Source organism: Dreissena polymorpha, chromosome 3 (genome assembly GCF_020536995.1).
Source record: "Dreissena polymorpha isolate Duluth1 chromosome 3, UMN_Dpol_1.0, whole genome shotgun sequence".
NCBI lineage: Eukaryota > Metazoa > Mollusca > Bivalvia > Myida > Dreissenidae > Dreissena > Dreissena polymorpha.
In genome coordinates this window covers 15,318,327-15,339,717 of record NC_068357.1, presented here as the reverse complement: position 1 = coordinate 15,339,717, position 21,391 = coordinate 15,318,327, and the positions used below count along the sequence as shown (strand labels likewise).

Here is a 21,391-nt window from a genome sequence, read left to right as displayed (position 1 = left end):
ATCAAGTTTTTCTTTCATGAAATCAGGAAAACATTTTAATGAAATCTGGACAACAATTTTCATGAAATCATTTTTTTTTTCTTGAAATCTAGAAGATATTTTCAAAATATCCAGATGACATTTTTATGATATCATGAAGACTTTGTTAAGATATAAGGAAGACATTTTCATGAAATAAGGAAGACATTTCTGGAACCATTTTCGAACTCCTCCAAGATATCATTTGGAAAAATCTTCTTAACAAAATTTCATTAAGAACATACAAAAAATGTAGCCTCTAGAGTGTTAACAAGGCAAATGTTGACGTCCCACAACACATGACGGACAAATTGCAATCACAAAAGCTCACCTTAAGCACATTGTGCTCTGTCGAGCTAAAAATATGTTAAATCTAAGCATCGCTCTATGAAAACAGGGCTAAATGGATGCTCTTAAAGAAGTCTACACAGGCTAATCAGGGACAAAACTGTCTACTTTCATGCAATTTTTTGTTTCAAGAAAGTCTCATATAAACAAAATCCAGTTGAGGCAGAAAGTGTTGTCCCTGATAAGCCAAAGCGGACTTCATAGGCTAATCTGGGACGATACTTTACACACATGTATTCAGACCAGTATCCCCAGAGCGAGGATCAGTTTTATCTCAAGCATTCAAGACTCTTCTTTATATGTATCTTGTTCTGAGAAAACTGGACTTAATGCTTGTGCGTACAGTGCCGTCCCAGATTAGCCTGTGCAGTCCACACAGGCTAATCAGGGAAGACACTTTCCTATTTTATGGTATTTTTAGTTTGAAGGAAGTCACTTCTTACCCAAAATCAAGTTTAAGCGGAAAGTGTCGTCCCTGATTAGCCTGTGCAGACTGCATAGGCTAATCTGGGACGGCACTTTACACACATGCATTATGCCCAGTTTTGTCAGAACAAGACACATATATTTCTGGTATAGTTAAAGCTAAGATTAATTACATAACTATACATACATTTCATCAAATACTTTGTCAACTTCTGTTCTTCCAATCAAATGCCGATAGAATGTGAAGAAATCATCAAATGTGAATTTGTTGGGGTCAATAGTGTCAGTCTGAAAAACACAAGAAAAATCAATCTTCAAATAGGAAGCTTATACTTCAGGTATTTCCATACAAAGAAAAACTGTATAGATATGTCACTTTAACAATAGGACCTGAAAGGCAGAAAGTCACTCACCTGAGATACAAAGGAACTGACCTGTTCTGTGCAGCCCTAGATATCATAAGAACAAATATTCTGACCAAGTTTCATGAAAAGTGAACTATAAATGTAACTTTTAGAGTGCTTACAAGTTTTTACTATAGCCATATAAGGATTAAATCCCCACCCCCTGGAGGCCTTGTTTTTCAACAGACCAAAACCATTTTCGACTCATTCAAGATATCATCAAAATGTTCTTTGCATGTTTCATTTAGATTGGACAATAAATTCGACTTTTAGAATGTTTACAAGTTTTTAATATAGCCATACAAGGAAAAATGCCCTGCCCCCTAGCAGCCATGTTTTTCAACCAACCAGAACCATTTTCAAGCTAGTCCAAGATATCATTGGGACAAATCTTCTGACCAAGTTTCATGAAGATCGGACAATAAATGTGGCCACTATAGTGTTAACAAGGTTTTACTATAGCAATATATAGCCATATAAGGAAAAATGCCCCGACCCCTGGCGGCCAAGTTTTTCAAGAAACTGGAACCATTTTCAAATTCGTCCAAGATATGATTGGGAAAAATCTTCTGACCAAGTTTCATGATGATTTGACAATAAATGTGGCTTCTAGATTGTAAACAAGGTTTTACTATAGCCATATAAGGAAAAATGCCCTGAAGGGGGGCAGCCATGTTTTTCAACAGACCAGAACCATTTTAGAACTCATCCAAGATATTATTAGAACAAATGTGCTGACCAAATTGAATGAAGATTGGACTATAAATGTGACTTTAAAGTGTAAACAAGTTTTTACAAAAGCCATATAAGAAACAAGAGTGCAGACCGCTCATCTATTTTCTTTTTAAAGGTGAAGGGACTCTCATTTTCAATCACAAAGGAGGGAGGGGTGGAGTGAAGAGGGGTGTAAAGTGAGGGTGTGTGGACATTTATTACATAATCTTCCAAAAATGCGAAAAATGAATGAAAAAAAAATCGAGGGGGGGGGGGGTGGTGGGTGGGTGGGGGATTCTTGGGTGCGATGGTTGGATGGTATTACAAACATAAAATAATAAAAATAAATATTTGTGTTTTTTAACCATTTCAAAAAAAAAACACATTGGGGGGGGGGTGGGGGGGTATAGCATAGTGTGAGGGTGTGGTGGTCATTTGTCAGATGATCTTTAAAAAAAAAAAATAGGGGAGGGGGGGGAGGGGAGGGGGGTTGGGGGGTATTCTTGAGTTCGATGGTTGGACGGTATTTCAAACATAAAATAATAAAAATAAATATTTGTGTTTTTTAACCGTTTCAAAAAAAAGGGGGGGGTGCGGTGGGGGGTATAGTATAGCCTGAGGGTGTTGTGGTCATTTGTGAGATTTAAAAAAAAAAAAAAAATTAGGGGGGAGGGGGGGTATAGTATTGTGTGAGGGTATGGTGGTCATTTGTGAGATGATCTTAAAAAAAAAAAAATAGGGGGGGGGGGCGGATTCGGGGGTGGGGTGGGGGGGGGGGGAATAGTATAGTGTGAGACTGTGGTGGTCATTTGTGAGATGATCTTCAAAAAAAAAAATTAGGGGGGGGGGAATTCGGGGGGGGGGAGGGGGGTATTCTTGGGTGCGATGGTTGGACGGTATTTCAAACATAAAATAATAAAAATAAATATTTGTGTTTTAACGGTTTCAAAAAAAACAATTTGGGGGGGGGGGGGTATAGTATAGTGTGAGGGTGTGGTGGTCATTTGTGAGATGATCTTAAAAAAAAAAAAAAAAAAAAAAAAACAAGATGTGTTTGTGAAACACAATGTCCCCCTATATGACGTTTGACCTTGTAGGATGACCTTGACCTTGACCCTTCACCACTCAAAATGTGCAGCTCCTTGAGATACACATGCATTTCAAATATAAAATTGCTAGCTTCAATATTGCATAAGTGACATAACATGCCCAATTTTGACCCATATATTTGACCTTGAAGGATGACCTTGACCTTTCACCACTCAAAATGTGCAGCTCCATGAGATACACATGCATGCCAATTATCAAGTTGCTATCTTCAATATTGCAAAAGTATTCATAAAATAAGCGATTTGGGCCACATATATTTGACCTCTGACCTTGAAGGATGACATTGACCTTGACCTTTCACCACGCAAAATGTGCAGCTCCATGAGATACACATGCATGCCAAATATCAAGTTGCTTTCTTCAATATTGCAAAAGTATTCCTAAAATGAGCGGTTTTGGCCACATATATTTGACCTCTGACCTTGAAGGATGACCTTGACCTTTCACCACTCAAAATGTGCAGCTCCATGAGATACACATGCATGCCAAATATGAAGTTGCTATCTTCAATATAGCAAAAGTTATTGCAAAATGTTAAAGTTTGGCGCAAACCAACCAACCAACCAACAGACAGGGCAAAAACAATATAAAAAAATTTAGGTAGGTGGGGGCGTATTCGGGGGGAAGGGGGGGGCACGGGGGATGGTTTGGGTGGAGTCTGTTGTGGTATGTCAGAGGTAAGAGTAGTTTTGTCAAAGTATCAATCAAATCTAATCATAAATAAAGAAGTTATGGCATTTTTAGCAAAATTTAATCATTTGACCTTGAGAATCAAGGTCATTCAAAGGTCAAGGTAAAATTCAACTTGCCAGGTACAGTAACCTCATGATAGCATGATTGTATTTGAAGTTTGAAAGCAATAGCCTTGATACTTTAGAAGTAAAGTGGATCGAAACACAAAATTTAACCATATATTCAAAGTTACTAAGTCAAAAAAGGGCCATAATTCCGTAAAATGACAACCAGAGTTATGCAACTTGTCCTTTTATTGTACCCTTATGATAGTTTGCGAGTGTTCCAAGTATGAAAGCAATATCTATGATAGTTTAAGGGTAAAGTGAACCAAAACACAAAACTTAACAAAATTTTCAATTTTCTAAGTATAAAGGGCCCATAATTCCGTCCAAATGCCAGTCAGAGTTACATAACTTTGCCTGCACAGTCCCCTTATGATAGTTAATCAGTGTTGCAAGTATGAAAGCAATAGCTTTGATATTGTAGGAATAAAGTGGACCTAAACACAAAACTTAACCAAATTTTCAATTTTCTAAGTATAAAAAGGGCACATAATTCTGTCAAAATGCCAGTCAGAGTTACATAACTTTGCCTGCACAGTCCCCTTATGATAGTTAGTAAGTGTTGCAAGTATGAAAGCAATAGCTTTGATACTTAAGGAATAAAATGGACCTAAACACAAAACTTAACCAAAATTTTCAATTTTCTAAGTATAAAAAGGGCAAATAATTCTGTCAAAATGCACGCCAGAGTTATCTAACTTTGCCTGCCCAGTCCCCTCATGATAGTAAGTAAGTGTACCAAGTTTGAATGCAATAGCATTGATACTTTCTGAGAAAAGTGGACCTAAACGCAAAACTTAACCAGACGCCGACGCCAACGCCGACGCCGAGGTGATGACAATAGCTCATAATTTTTTTTCAAAAAATAGATGAGCTAAAAATGCCCCGCCCTCTGGCAGTTATGTTTTTAAACCAACTGGAACCATTTTCGAACTTGTCCAAAATATGATTGGGATAAATCTTCTGACCAAGTTTCATATAGATCAGGAAAAATAAATGTGGGCTCTAGAGTGCTAACAAAGTTTTACTATAGCCATATATAGCAATATAAGGAAAAGGCCCCACGCCCTGGTGGCCATGTTTTTCAAGCAACTAGAACTATTTTTGACTTGTCCAAGATATTATTGGGAATAATCTTCTGAAAATGGTTCATGATGATTGGGCAATAAATGTGACCTCTGGAGTGTTAACATGGTTTTACTATAGCCATGTTAAGAAAAATGCCCTGCCCCCTGGCGGCCATGTTTTTCAACCAACCGGAACCATTTTCAAACTCGTCCAAGAAATCATTGGCACAAATCTTCTGACCAAATTTCATGAAGATCAAACAATAAATGTGGCCCCTAGAGTGTTAACAAACCAAATATTGACGCCGCACAACAGACAAAAGGTGATCACAAAAGCTAACCATGAGCACATTTTGCTCAGGTGAGCTAAAAGCATTTTAACAACATAGAATGACAATAACAGATATTCTCTTTCCATTACCAATCAGAATTTGTAGACTTTTAAGACCTTTGTGACCCAAAGGCAGGGTCATGTCTTGATGTTGACCATTAATGACCTAGAGACAGGGTCATATCTTGATGTTGACCATTAATGACCTAGAGACAGGGTCATATCTTGATGATGACCATTAATGACCTAGAGACAGGGTCATATCTTGATGTTGACCATTAATGACCCAGAGACAGGATCATATCTTGATGTTGACCATTAATGACCCAGAGACAGGATCATATCTTGATGTTGACCATTAATGACCCAGAGGCAGGGTCATATCTTGATGCTGACCATTAATGACATAGAGACAGGGTCATATCTTGATGTTGACCATTAATGACCTAGAGACAGGGTCATATCTTGATGATGACCATTAATGACCTAGATACAGGGTCATATCTTGATGTTAACCATTAATGACCCAGAGACAGGATCATATCTTGATGTTGACCATTAATGACCTAGAGACAGTGTCATATCTTGATGTTGACCATTAATGACCTAGAGACAGGGTCATATCTTGATGTTGACCATTAATGACCCATAGACAGGGTCATATCTTGATGTTGACCATAAATGACCCAGAGACAGGGTCATATCTTGATGTTGACCATTAATGACATAGAGGCAGGGTCATATCTTGATGTTGACCATAAATGACCTAGAGGCAGGTCATATCTTGATGTTGACCATTAATGACCTAGAGGCAGGGTTAAAATATTCTTAAATCTTCAAACCCCAAGGCAGGGTAGACTCTTCACCTTTAATATTTATTTCCCTGGATCAATAGCTACCTCTGTCTGAGAAAAACATGACTAATTTAAAAACATTTCTTTCCTAATTGGAGTAGTGATATATGCTGTCAAAATTTCAAAACATTATGAGCGAAACCTTGAAAAATCGGCAGTAAGTAAATTCAAACCTTCTAGTTCCCATAATGAACCCTCTCCAGCTCAGTGGCAAAGTGTAAATGCTTCTGAGAGGTCAAGGTTTAAAGGAGGGCTTTTTTTCTTGATTTGTTGAAAAGGCCTGGCCTTCCATTTTAAGAAAACGTTACTAACAAAACAGAGAAAGGAGAAAAATATCCCAAAATAAGCTTGCAATTTGGGGAAAATTGTATATTAAAGAAATTCTCTTTAGGGAAGGGGCCTATATAAGGCCCTTGCTAAAGAAAGAAATGAAAGCCCTGGTTAGGGACAGCCCTACACCTTACCTTGGAAGCCTTGAAGTCCATGGTCTCCAGGGCTTTCTCTACTCGCTTCTTGTCATCTTTGTTGTCCTTCGTGATCATTCTTGTGATGCTGAAATAGACCATGTGCACTTGTGATGCTTAAATAGACAACGCACATGAGATATGAGGCTAAAACAGACAACACACACTAAGATGTGATGATGAAACAGACCACAGCAACTATTTGTGATCTGAAATAGACTAGATGCGGCAGGGGAACAGGGAGATACAGTCCTGGGTATTTAAAACAATAAGTAATCAGGCCTTGAAGAATCCACATGACCGCTCGCATATGCTAGTGAAGTTGATGGTCGGGCGAGTAAAGTTTGTTAAATACTCGACCGACCAGGCAAGTGCTGTTTTTCAAGTTGAGAAATATAAATTCAGTTCCAGAACTCCTGCCACATCGATACAAATTGCGAACAATTTTTTGAATGAACAAAAAATAGAATTAGTTCACAAAGAAACTGCACTTTTGTTTTGACAATGAAAAATGACGTCACCGGCACAGTAAAAACAATTCTCGTAATCGGCTGCGCTCTTTTTGTAGGTGTCAGTGCTCTTAGCTTATCGATTAAAAGTGCAAAAAAAAAGTTAAATATATTGGTAATAGCGTGAAGAATACAATTTCATTTTAATGTAAATATCAATCAAACAAGGGCTGTTTGTGAAACATGCATGCCCCCCATATGGAAAGCATATGGGCTATAAGTTGTAGTAGCAGCCGGGTGGTGGTGGTGGTGGTGGTGGTGGAACCTTAATTTCATTTTTGTCCGATGTTTTTTGATACAATGCATTACAAAAATGCAGTTAGCCTTACATTTGGTAAAATTTAAATAAATTACAAGGGAGGCAAATGCTGTAACAAAAAGAACATGCATAAACAGTAGTTGTTTCCCTTGTTTGAACCCTGCTAAATCCTTAAAATGCCTATTTCCAGTAACTGTGACCTTCACCTGTGACCTTGACCTTTGACCAAGTGACCTCAAAATCAATAGGGGTCATCTGCGAGTCATGGTAAATGTTCCTTTGAAGTTTCATGATTTTAGGCCTAAGCGTTCTTGAGTTATCATCTGACAACCACCTGCTGGACGGACCGACAGACGGACCGACAGACCGACCGAAATGAGCAAAGCAATATACCCCCTCTTCTTCGAAGGGGGGCATAAAAATAATACATAACTGGTTAATTATAATACTTCTTATATTTAATAAAAATAAACAGAAAAATAATTATTAATAAACAGAATAATTCGTGATCAGAAGCCTTAGCCAAAATTTACCATATTGTAACCATTTGTCAATCAAGCGTGTCTTTCAGTAAAAGTTCGTCTGAAATATTTAAACTCAGCATGAAAAAGGGTTCTTTTTAAAAATATCTGCAAGGTGGTGGAGACAGGGAACAGAAAGAAAGGTCATCAAAACAAGAAGCGGAAAGTATTGAGAAAAGGAAACAGGTGCAGAAAACGTAAGGAAAGCAAATAAAATCCATCAGATAATGTAGTTAATTTGTTTTCAGTTTAGTGTCACTATGTTACGTAAGTTAAAAGGTTCTGGTTGATCATAACTATAAAGATAGATATATTTTATTTAATGCAGGACGAGTAGATTAAAGTGAAGGGCGAGTGGATTGTCAGACCTACTCACCCTGCAGGGCGAGTGGCTCTGGAAAAATTCTTCAAGGCCTGGTAATGGTGGACTGGTCTTTTGTAAAAGTGGATTTGTTCATTTGGCAGTTGTTTACATGTTCAAATTAAAGTTGTAAATGTGGGTCTCGTCATCTCCGCTGATCATGATCAAATAGATGTATAATCAACAGACGATCCTCGCTCTGGGGAAACAGGGCTTACTACATGTGTGGAAACAGGGCTTAATACATGTGCGGAAACAGAGCTTAATACATGTGTGGAAACCGGGCTTAATACATGTGTGGAAACAGGGCTTAATACACGTGTGGAAACAGAGCTTAATACATGTGTGGAAACAGGGCTAAATACATGTGTGGAAACAGGGCTTAATACATGTGTGGAAACAGGGCTTAATACATGTGTGGAAACAGGGCTTAATACATGTGTGGAAACAGGGCTTAATACATGTGTGGAAACAGGGCTTAATACATGTGTGGAAACTGTCATTCCAGATTAGACTGTGCAATCTGCTTTCATAAATTTTTTAATAACACGAGTCTCTTTTAAATGACAATCTAGCCTAGGCAGAAAGTGTCTCCCTGATTAGCCTGTGTGGACTGCACATGCTAATCTGGGACAACACTACACACGTGCATTAAGCCCCATTTCCCCAGAGCAAGGCTCATTAAGAAAAATACTGTTGACCTTAGACAACAGGTGAAAGACATGGATGAGGACCCTGATGATAATTGTGTAATGACGACCATGAATAGGTGAATTCCTCCTATCAACACTTAACTGTATAATTATTTATGTGATCCCACGCTAACGCATTTTTTAGATATTGTGAGGGAACGGTTTTCATGTTACAAACCCCTTCAACCCTGACATCTTTTTTTCACCCTGAGTAGCCAGACTTGTAAAATTAAATACAGTAATTTTCACTTGTCAGAAACCTTAAGAATTATTTCAGTCGTGGGAACAGGTACACATAGGAAAATACCTGAAAAATGAGCCTTACATAGAAAAACGCTGATACTAGTTTAAAACTTTCTCATCAAAAACCGGCATAATGGGAGATATCAATGGCTTTAATTATACATTTGAATAAATTCTTTATATGACAACCTGAGAGCATTTAAAACCACTGGGGGTACTGCTCCTGACACAAGATACATTAACTGTTAACTAGCTAAACATTAATCTTGATTTAATGTAGGTATTTACTTCACATCATTATTATATAAAACTTAATAGAGATCAAGAAATCGTTTCTCATACAAAGTAAATGGTGAAATAAAATACAAAACATTGCAACAAATCACACTCTGACTACGTTTCACATAAACAATAAGAAATGTGATGATTGAATTGTCCAAGCAAGGAAATAAATAGCTGCACATCTTTCAAGAATGGTCTGCAATTACACTGTGATTTATTGAGTCGTGTACTGAGAAAACTGGTCTGAATGCATGTGCGTAAAGTGTTGTCCCAGATTAGCCTGTGCAGTCCACACAGGCTAATCAGGGACAACACTTTCCACTTTAAAGTATTTTTCGTTTAAAGGAAGTCCCTTTTTACCAAAAATTTAGTTTAAGTGGATAGTGTCGTCCCTGATTAGCCTGTGCAGACTGCACAGGCTAATCTTTGACGACACTTTACGCACAAGCATTAAGCCCTGTTTTCTCAGAACAAGACTCTTATTAGTTTCCTTTTGTTCCCTATTCCTCAACCTCACAGCATCTGAATATTGGTATTGCTTTCTTGTATCGGACCATCAAACGCAACAAAAATGGTTACCTAGACAACCACTGTATCAGATACAAATATTGTGTTTCAATAATTATTGATAGATAGATTTCACGACCTATAAGTAACATACCAGCTATATGTATTCTAGGGCACATCATTATAACTTGTGTTCAATATACAGAGAATTTTCTCTTTCTTTTTATTCTCTACAGGATACTTCTTTATCAATAATGACAATTGTGATGCCGATGCAATTGCATTACAACCCGGTATGCCAAAATTGTGATGTAGTTTTGCCTCAAAATCTAAATTAATATTCATATTGGGTTCATCCTTAATGTTTGTTCCAACTGGCCCCTATTTTTGTTTTCTTCTAAATGTGACCTTGGCCTTTGGGGTAATGGGACTGTTGGTACATGCACACTGAAGTCTCCTCAGGTGTTCATTTGTGGTAATTTAATTTGTTGTTGCATGATGAATGACATCAATAACAGCCTGGGCAAGCTGTTTTAAGGCCAAAATTGACCTTTGACATTTAAATGTGACCTTGATTCCTAAAGTAGGGAAACAGGTATAACACATAAAATTCTGTCTCCTCGGGGTGGTGATAAGTGGCAAGTTACTTTAAAATAGCATCACAAATGAAAAATGTACAGTTTTGACAAGCTGCTTTATGACCAAGTTAGAGCTTTAAAACCTAAGTGAGACCTTGATCACATGTAACAAGTTGTCTCAGGATGAACTGCATTTGTGCCAAGTTAGTTTCAAATGCATCAATACATGGCATAGGTTTGGCTAAGACAGAATTTCAAGCTTTTTGATGACCAGATTTGACCTTTGACCTCTAAGTGTGACCTTAACCATGCAACACGTTATCTTATGATGGTGGACATTTGTGGTAAGCTTTTTCAGAATCCATTAACATATAGCAAAAAATAATGGCTGAGACAGGTAACTTCACATGTACACACAAACAAACAGACATACACATGCACAGATGGACAGTGCACCTGCTATATGCTCCCTCCTTTAACCCTTTACCACTAAGATACGTATTTTCATGCATTTGTAGTCCCTTAGAAAGTTACATTTAACAAACAAATTCGTTGAATTGATATCCCCCGCCAATATGCTTCTGGACACAAAAGTGTTATATTTGAAACTAAAAAAAGCATTTTTTCAAGAAACAAAGGGCCATAACTCCGTTATTAACAGATGGTGTACAAGGCCATTTGGCATGCATCATCCTCTTATTGATATACATACCCATACCAAGTTTCAATGAAATCTGCCGAAGCACTTCCAAGATATGGTTTCGGACACACACAAAAAGCATTTTTTCAAGATACAAAGGGTCATAACTCCCTTATTAACAGATGGTGAACAAAGCCATTTAGTGTGCATCATTCTCTTATCCATATATATACTCATACCAAGTTTCAATGAAATCCGCCAAAGCAGTTCCAAGATATGGCTCTAGACGGACGGACGGAAAGACGGAAGGACAGACGGACAACGCTAAAACAATATCCCCCCACCTATGGCAGGGGATAATTAAAGACCTTTCTTACTAGATTCACGTTTTTAAGGCTTCTTCATCTCCAAACCTTAGATACTGATGAGCAACAAACAGCATAAAACCTGAACAGACTGTGAGTAACTCACAGTCTGTTCTGGTTTTATGCTGGTTGCAAAAGCCATTTTCACCTCGCTTCTTATGGGGGAAAGGGTTAATGGGGGGAATAACAATAGCACCGCCTTGCGGGTACATACCGCTAATCTATTTTTATTTTTAAAGGTGAAGGGACCTATCTCAATTTCAATCGTAAATGAGGGAGGGGTGGAGTGGAGAGGGTGTGGTCATTTATTACATTATCTTCCAAAAATGAAAACTAAAAAAAAAAATCTTTTTTTTTTGGGGGGGGGGGGGATTCTTGACGGTATTTCAATTTTTATTTTATTTTTTAAAAATATTTGTGTATTTTAACCGTTTCAAAAAAAAATTTTTTTTTTTTTTTGAGGGGGGGTGGTCTGGGGTTGGGGGCGGGGTAAAGTGTGAGGTTGTGGTGGTCATTTATGAGATGATCTTAAAAAAAAAAAGGGGGGGGGGGATTCGGAGGGGGGGGCATGGGGGATGGTTTGGGTGGAGTCTATTGTGGTATGTCAATAAGAGTTGTTTTGTCACAGTATCAATCAAATCTAATCATAAATAAAGAAGTTATGGCAATATTAGCAAAATTTAATAATTTGACCTTGAGAGTCAAGGTCATTCAAAGGTCAATTTAAAATTCAACTTGCCAGGTACAGTACCCTTATGATAGCATGAAGGAATTTTAAGTTTGAAAAAAAGCCTTGATAATTTAGAAGTAAAGTGGATTGAAACACAAAATTTAACCATATATTCAAAGTTACAAGTCAAAAAGGGCCATAATTCTGTAAAAATGACAACCAGAGTTATGCAACTTGTCCTTTACTGTCCCCTTATGATAGTTTGTGAGTGTTCCAAGTATGAAAGCAATATCTATGATACTTTAGGAATAGTCTACCTAAACACAAAACTTAACCAAATTTTCAATTTTCTAAGTATAAAAAGGGCACATAATTCAGTCAAAATGCCAGTCAGAGTTACATAACTTTGCCTGCACAGTCCCTATATGATAGTTAGTAAGTGTTGCAAGTATGAAAGCAATAGCTTTGATACTTAAGGAATAAAATGGACCTAAGCACAAAACTTAACCAAAATTTTCAATTTTCTAAGTATAAAAAGGGCACATAATTCTGTCAAAATGCACGCCAAAGTTATCTAACTTTGCCTGCCCAGTCCCCTCATGATAGTAAGTAAGTGTACCAAGTTTGAATGCAATATCATTGATACTTTCTGAGAAAAGTGGACCTTAACGCAAAACTTAACCTGACGCCGACGCCAAGGTGATGACAATAGCTCATAATTTTTTTCAAAAAATAGATGAGCTAAAAATAATTAACTAGGATTCTTTATAAACTGTTCTAATGTAATATTTTAACCATCATTTAAATGAGATAGAATGGTTAAATGCATGTGCATAATGAGTTGTCCCATATTAGCCTGTGCAGTTGGTGCAGGCTAATCAGAAACGACACATTCCGCTTTAATGGATGGGTTTTTTTCATAGGAAAACTGTTCTTAATGCAAATACAGTGGGGCAATAAACTTACTTTGTTAATTGAAATATTTCAGTATTGCAATTTAGTTTTAATTTACTATCTGACAAATCATCAACACTTCATCAACCATAACAATGAGAATATACATAAAAACATAACACATTGGAAATAAAAAAGAAAATATTGTTAGATTAAATATGCATTCAAATGGTTATAATCATCGTTATCTGATAATTCATTTTCAAGATGAAGGAACTACTATTATGAGAATGATCTCATAAAGAGTTTGACATTTACTACAGAATATTATGCAGTACAAAGGTTATTAATTATATCAGCTTTTTGTCTCATATTTCCTGTACCAGTAAAGTATCCTGTTTTTTGAACAGCAATTGATCAATACAACACAAAGTATAATGTAAACTGATTATTTCCCCTGAAAAATGGCAATTTTACAGGAAAACAAAATGGGCTGAGCCTAATGAGGCTGTATTAACTCAAATAAACTCAACTATAAATTCCTACATCAGCCCACATTGAAATATAATGCAGGAGTTTATTAAGGGTACACAACGCTAAAAACCAAAACAATTGCTGATGAATTATGTCAACATACAGAAGTATAACAAGAGATGTGTTTGTCAGAAACACAATGCCCCCTACTGCGCCGCTTTGAAGCAATATATTTGACCTTTGACCTTGAAGGATGCCCTTGACCTTACACCACTTGAAATGTGCAGCTCCATGAGATACACATGCATGCCAAATATCAAGTTGCTATCTTGAATATATTGCAAAAGTTATGGGGAATGTTAAAGTTTTCGGACGGATGGACAGACTGACTGACAGACAGACGGACAGACTGACGGACAGTTCAACTGCTATATGCCACCCTACCGAGGCATAAAAATAGTGAAAATAAGCGATCAATGTCACTAGTTTAGTTAATACTTGAAGAAGACTATTATAATTGACAGCCACTAAACAGCCAATAAAAATGGTGAAATGAGGCATTTTTTTGTTAGCTTCATAATGAGGTTTAAATTCTTACTTTACATAATATATGATAATATATAATAGCACAGCTCCAGATAATTGTTCATGCAAATCATTTGATGGGAATTTAATAATAAGAAAACTTAAGCACTGTTATAGTGCTTAAAATGAAACAAGTCATAGCGAATATTGATAACCTAAATAAAATGCTTTTGTTACCTAATGCAGCAAAGCGACCAAGTCTGGTCTGGTATACAAAATTCAAGAAGACATTTTTGTGTTGTTGTTTTTTCAATATGATCTAGTTTTCTAGTTTATTACAGTTCATGACCTCCGTACAGGGTCATAGCCTAGTGTTGTAATAATAACCAAGTTTCATCAAGAATGCATATGAAATATGGTAATAAGGTCTAGAATAGCAACAGATTTTAAAAAGTGTTGTTTTTTTAAAACATAACCCATATTTGAACTTGGCCTAGATATTTCCAATACAAACATTCTGACCAAATTTCATTATGATTGAATCATACATGAAACGTCTCAAGTGGAAACTTTGTTTTTCTATTTTATTTTAATAAGTGAGCTTCTTTTTTAACATTATATAAAAGACCCTAAGATTCAAACTACGCCTAGAAAAACTGTATCTAAGGTGTTGTCAAGATAAACAATCTCACCAAGTTTCATAAAGATTCACCCACTCCCTGCTCTGGGGAGTTAACAAAGATTAACCCATTTATGCCTAGCGTCTAGAAAAAAAGGCCTTAACAAACAGCGCAGAACCTGATGAGACACCGCATCATGCAGCGTCTCATCTGGGTCTGCGCTGTTTGTCAAGGCCTTTTTTAAAGGAATTTCTGTACGAAATATTCTAAATATAGAAAAAGATCTTAGACATACCTAATTTTGGAAATAAATTTATCCAATTTAGAAGAATGGGAGAGTCCACTAGGCATAAATGGGTTAACAGTGATTGGAATGGGAAACAAAGAATTGTTCAGAGTAGCCTATCTTTTAAACAAAAATCTTTTTGGGAAAGACTGCAAAACAGGGGGAAAGACTGCAAAACAGGGGTGGTAGTCACAAAGCATGTTCACGGATAACAAATATAAATCACAGGATTAGAATCAGTTCCTGTAGAATGACAGAAGTATTTCAACCAGATTCCATTGAGTATTTTAACAAGTATCCATCGATGACATGTAATTGGAGTACCTCAACCAGTACCAACATATAACTATGAGTATTTTGAACAAAATCTGTTCAACAGCTATCAGCACAAGATTTCTGTAAGAGATATTATGAAGATGTATTGCTAGGTGTCATGTATACCACAATATTTACTATAATGTGATATCAAATACATGTTCTAGCCTGATAGTTATCACAACAGCTAAGAGTCCAGCTGTATTAACATAGTAGCAAGAAACATAGGTTGTAAGAACATTCAATGCAACTTTCTACCTGCCTGGCTCTCATGATACACATTGAATTACATGCAACTGGATTCCAGTTCACAGCCCCAGTAATTACAAAAAGCTATAGTAACAGATAGGATCCCACCCATTCTTACATGTATGACAGAACACTTTTTCCATATTGATTGCCAATATGCAACAATGGCTGCACAGTAATGGTCTACTATATACAGATCAATCTCTGGACCAGAATGCAGTCTTGACATTATTTTAAAATGCTCAAATAAGCATTTTGACGTGTTTGTAGTCCCTAAGCAAATCAAAGACCTTTTCATAGATTCAAGTTATAAAGGCTTCATTTTCAACCCTAAAACACTGGTGAGTAGCAAACACCATAAAACTTTAACAGTCTGCGAGTAACTTGCAAGCTGTTCTGGTTTTATGTTGGTTGCATATAGCCTTCTTCATTTTGCTTCTTAGCAGGAAAGGGCTAAACAACGTTGTAGAATGTGTGTCACCAATTTATATTAATATATCACGATGAACTTGACAAAAACTAAATATTTCAATGATATTATACTGATTAATTTTGTCCCTTAAAAAAATAGCAGAAATCAGAATTCTTTGCACAGGTTCTGCCGACACCTTCTGGCCTTGAAAGTACAATAATCTTGGATGCACACAAATTTGTACAAGACTCACTTTTTGACTGGTATTTTCCCGTTGACATCAAGGACATGGGTAAGCCGTGTGTGAGCCTTCTCTAGAAACGTGAGGCAGCTCCCATTGAGGGCCAGAAGGTTGTTTGCATACTTTAAGAGTTCTTCACACAGAAACTGTAATGAGTAAAAACATTCCAAACTCATTTATTCACAAAGAATCACGCATAGGAGGCTCATTCTGGGAAATTGGGGCTTAATGCAGGTGTCTGTCTGCACAGGCTTATTTGGGACGACACTTTCCGCCTACACTGAATTTTAGACTTCCTTAAAAGGAGAAATGTCAAAAAAGCTGAAAGTATCTTCCTTGATTAGCCTGTGCAGACTCATTTGGGACGCCACTTTACACACGTGCATTAAGCCCAGTTTTTCCAAAACGAGACTCATTTAAACTGCAATCGGCTCTACAAAACAAAAGCAAACAAAATATTCTGTGTTCAGGTAAGCTAAAAGTAGGACGGTGTACCTAATTATCTTGAAGTGTTGTCAAGCTACTTTCAATGTACCTCTATAATACAAAAAAAAATACATCAGTGATTGACATTTTACTACATGTATAAACAGTTTCAACTTTTAAAAATATATTTTCTTTATGATACACAGTAAATTTTAACATTTTTCTCAAAGCCTTGTCAGTATCAATTCAGTGGCCTATTTGATTATACATCAATATATGTATAAATATGTAGATAATATAAATGCTGAAATTGTTTTGTTATGCAAAAATTAAATGCACAGTGTTACAATACAACACCTCAAACTTCAAACTTAGTGCAAGTTATATTCAAGGAATTAACACTTAGTTAATGTATGTTATCAAAACAATCCCATAACAAAGCTATTCTGAAAACTAACCCAGGGAAAACAATACAAACATTGCCACGACACAGTCAAGACAATTTAAGGACTAGCTATCTGGACAATTGTGTAGCGTTCTGAGAAAACATGGCAAAATACATGTGGGTAAAGTGTCATACCAGATTAGTCTGTGCAGTCCGCACAGGCTAATCAGTGACAACACTTTCCGCTTTAATGGTATTTTGCGTTTAAAGGAAGTCCGTTTTTACCGAAAAATCTAGTTTAAGCGGAAAGTGTCGTCCCTGTGCGGACTGCAGAGGCTAATCTGGGACCACACTTTACGCACATGCATTAAGCTAAGTTTTCTCAGAACAAGACACAATTTAAATCTGTGATCAAAACAAAGACAAGATGCAGCATTCTATAAACACGGATACCCTCGTTGGCTGCCTTGTCAGTATGCATTCATTGAAGCATTTGAATAAGTCTGAGTCCAAAGAAAGGTCAATGTCAAGGACAGATGAAGTCTGGTGATGTGAATGTGCTCAGTTTTGGATGGAATTATCAAACTTTTTTAGAAGGCAGTACTGATGTTTATATAACTCTCATTTGGGTTAAGCGAGACTTTTGTATTAGATTAAGTTAAAAAGTAGCTGAATGTCAAAGTCAAAGTGAGGTCAGGTGATGAAGTTGTGTTGAAAGTGTTCATAGATAACATTAATACTGCATCAAAGCTTTGTAGTAAGCGGTTTGAGGTTAGACCCAACAATTTATTTTGGGTAACCCTAAAATCAGTCTTACTCCAAAAATTGGTTCAAGGTCAAGGTCAAATGAAGTCAAGTGACGTTGGTGTGTTAAGAAATCAACCATGCAAGTATCAATCCATCTTAGGAAGGATTATTGATGGTATATGAAAAATGTGTTACTCTGGTAAAGACTGATTGATAGAAGGACGCAATAATGGACAGGCAAATTGCTATATGACTCTTGGCACCAGTACAAACCCAGGGGCACAAAAATAATTCCAAGATCAGAAATGTCAGAGCTATCCCAACTTTTGACTTTTTTAATTTGTGATACTGCCTATTCTTGAAGAGAATCAGCATAGCTGTATTCTACAATTCATTACTGCGGCTATAAAAGGTACCTTTTTTAATAATGTTTTGTTTTCTTGGACTTTAAATGAACATCTTATTTAATGGCTACGCTAAGTGCAATTTAAAACTTTCTAAAATGTCATAATATTCTTTACAATTGTGAAAAGCCTTTAATTTTTATCTAAATAGTTGATTTTTACGGCGCTTTCCTCTTTTTAAGTTTAATTTATACAAAAAATATATTATTCTTTGTTCCATCTTGTAAATAAAAAAAAAATTACCAATAATAATAATTCTGTAAAATGATTTCACGTTTTTACTACTTTCGGAAACACATATTTTGTTTATTATACTGCATTATACAGCATCAGTTGAAACAAGAGCTTTTACTGTCAAGATAAATATTATTGTTTGCGTTTGTTCGAAGGTTCTTTCACAGCCACATCATTTACAGCTATTAGTATCTATAAAAGCTACCAAAATTCCAATGGGATTTACAAATGGCAAAATCATTATATAAGTGGAAATTAGGTACAAATGGGGGAATGAAATTATTTCCGGACACTAAGTCTCCAGTATATCATTTCATAATAGTTTCTATCTAACCACAATCAGAGATAATACATTAATACCCAAAGTGAATTGTAGTGCCCTTTGTCTAAACCTCAAAACATAAAAATGTTATTATAAATGTTACAGTTAATAAATGACATGACTGTCAAACCACCTAACTGAACTATTTGCATTAAAATCTATACAGCTCCATTACAATAACAAGACTATAAGTTAAGAAAAAAAATAAAGAAAAAAATATGTCTACATTAGGGCTCCAACCATTGCCCTTTACATTAAAAGGCTATAACCTTAACCACTCGGCTATCTTGACTGTTATATGTTGGGACACATTGGATTCTTTAAATAACTGATTCCTAAATATTAAAATATGATTCAATTGTTTCATTTTAGTTATTAATGTAATATTACATATTTCAAATGATGATTTTTCATAAACAAAACTTTGTTTTCATTACTAGTCTAAATCATAAGTGTTATTTTGTTCACTGATGTACAAAGCTCTTTTACTTATACATTTTTGACAAAAAGTTAGAAAACTGTCATTTTGAAAATCTGTGAACAATGCCCTTTAAACTGTGACCTTGACATTTTTAGCTGCTGATGGACAATAATGTGACAATATTGACATTTGTATAGACCCAATATTTTACTAGAGCTATCACTGAAGGTGACAAATACCCCAAAGCACTGTTTTGACACAGATGTAACAAGAGATTTGGCATTATATGTGCTGAACTTTGAGTCATAGCTTTTTTTTAGAGTTATGTTATCTTATAAAGGTCTACATAAAGTTTGGACACAGTTTTTTAACATCATTCAATGCAATTGGAAATGAAAAAGGAATTTAGATCAACAGACTAATCCAATAAGGCTGCCAGTTGGCTTGCTGTTTTAAACGCAGTTTTTCTCAACATGAAGATGAACTGTATGTAATTAGTATAGCATGTCAAGAAAATAAGTCCAATATTGTTAAATAAACTTCACTTGCCAAAATGGCCTTCAGCCAGTAAAATTAAATCTAAATGGCCATAAGAAGGTGGAAAACTTAAGACGAATGTAAATTATGACTAAATTTAAATTATGACTAAATTAAGATCATGACTAAATTTAAATTATGGACACATTTTAATATAATATTAAAACACTTAAATTATGAAAAAAACTTTAGGTCACTACACATTGAAATTTATTATGGATATGTACTTTACGTAAAAGGGGATGGAAAGATTGAAGGAAAACAAGTAGAATTAATGAAATTAACAAATCTAACGGCCTCGTGCTTAGCATTTATACTTGTGGTAGGATGTTAAATAAGAATGACTCCAACTAGGATCATCAAAAATGCAAAACCAAACCATTTGTGTCTTGTTCTGTGACAATTGGGCAAAATGCATGTGCGTAAAGTGTCTTCCTCGATTAGCCTGTGCAGTCCGCACAGGCCAATCAGGGGTGACACTTTCCGCTTAAATGGTATTTTTCGTTTAAAAGAAGTCCCTTTTTACCGAAAATCTAGTTTAAGTGGAAAGTGTCGTCCCTGATTAGCCTGTTCATTATGCCCAGTTTTCTCAGAACGCGACTCATTTGTTCATAAATGTACTATAGGTATGTTATTTTTAACTTTCTGTAAGGCTCAGTGAACAGTTTTTGGGACAGCATGCAACTATGGGCTGAATAAGTAAAACAATCAATAAACATTGCATTTTGACAGCATCATTTCTATACATCTAACTAACTGCGAGCATTTTCTGGTTATACAGATTATCTTTTGGTCAAAAACAGTACAAGTCAATAATAACATACAAATGTTATATCTAAATAGGGATAATCATAGAAAACCACATGTAAATATATGTTGGATACTGAAAATGTACATGGTACTAATAGAAAGAAGTATGAAGCAAGTCTTCTGCAAAACTCCATCAATTTTACAGATTTACACAAGCTACCAGAATATGACAAGAAAAAGTATATGCTAATTTATTATGTCAGCATTTGACTTACACGTTTGATTGTAAGACACAGTTAGCATTAGCATATTCTTCACAAAAACATTCCAAACACCCTGAAGGCACAATTAAGAGGAAATTTACTGCTATCTTATAATATAATGGTGCCAATAATCACATGCTGACCAAAAGAGTATCAAATGCAATATAAGGAACAAGAGTTAGAGAGTGTTATTGCTTTTTCACAAATTTATGCCTAGCGTCTAGAAAAAAGGCCTTGGCAAACAGCGTAGACCCAGATGAGAAGCGGCATGATGCGGCATCTCATCAGGATCTGCGCTGTTTGCTGAAAGGAATTTCTGTAAGAAATATTCTAAATATAGAAATAAATATACTAGACATCCCTAATTTTGGAAATAAATTGATCTAATTTAGAAGGATGGGAGAGTCCACTAGGCATAAATGGGTTAAATATTGGGGTACAAGCATAACAAGTATGGGTGTATTAGCAGTGCTCCTTCATAGTAACTGTAACTAGCAGCTGTTACCTTGGCCAATTCCTGAGGGAAGAAATATAATAGTGTCAGTGATAAATATACACCTATAGCCACCAAAGGCTAAAATAAATGTGTGTAAGCTAAAAGTAAACAACATATAAATAGAGCCTCTCTTTTGGATAACTGGGCTTAAAGCAGGGGCCAAAAGGGTTAGCCAAGATTAGCCTGTGCAGTCGACACACACTTATCAGGGGGACACATTTCATTTTTCA

The 21,391-nt window shown here is 36.0% G+C and overlaps 1 protein-coding gene across 5 annotated transcripts in view; it reads right to left on the bottom strand.

Annotated features, from left to right (window-relative positions):
* LOC127873054 (1-phosphatidylinositol 4,5-bisphosphate phosphodiesterase beta-1-like) overlaps nt 1–21,391 on the bottom strand; it is a 167,791-nt gene that overhangs the window by 104,105 nt on the left and 42,295 nt on the right. For all 5 annotated transcript variants that reach the window (XM_052416621.1, XM_052416622.1, XM_052416618.1 and 2 more), the window contains exons 5-7: nt 16,189–16,322; nt 6,534–6,621; nt 980–1,080 (exon numbers count right to left, since the gene is read on the bottom strand). In XM_052416621.1, coding sequence (XP_052272581.1) covers nt 980–1,080; nt 6,534–6,621; nt 16,189–16,322 — 323 coding nt within the window. The remainder of the gene's footprint in view (nt 1–979; nt 1,081–6,533; nt 6,622–16,188; nt 16,323–21,391) is intronic.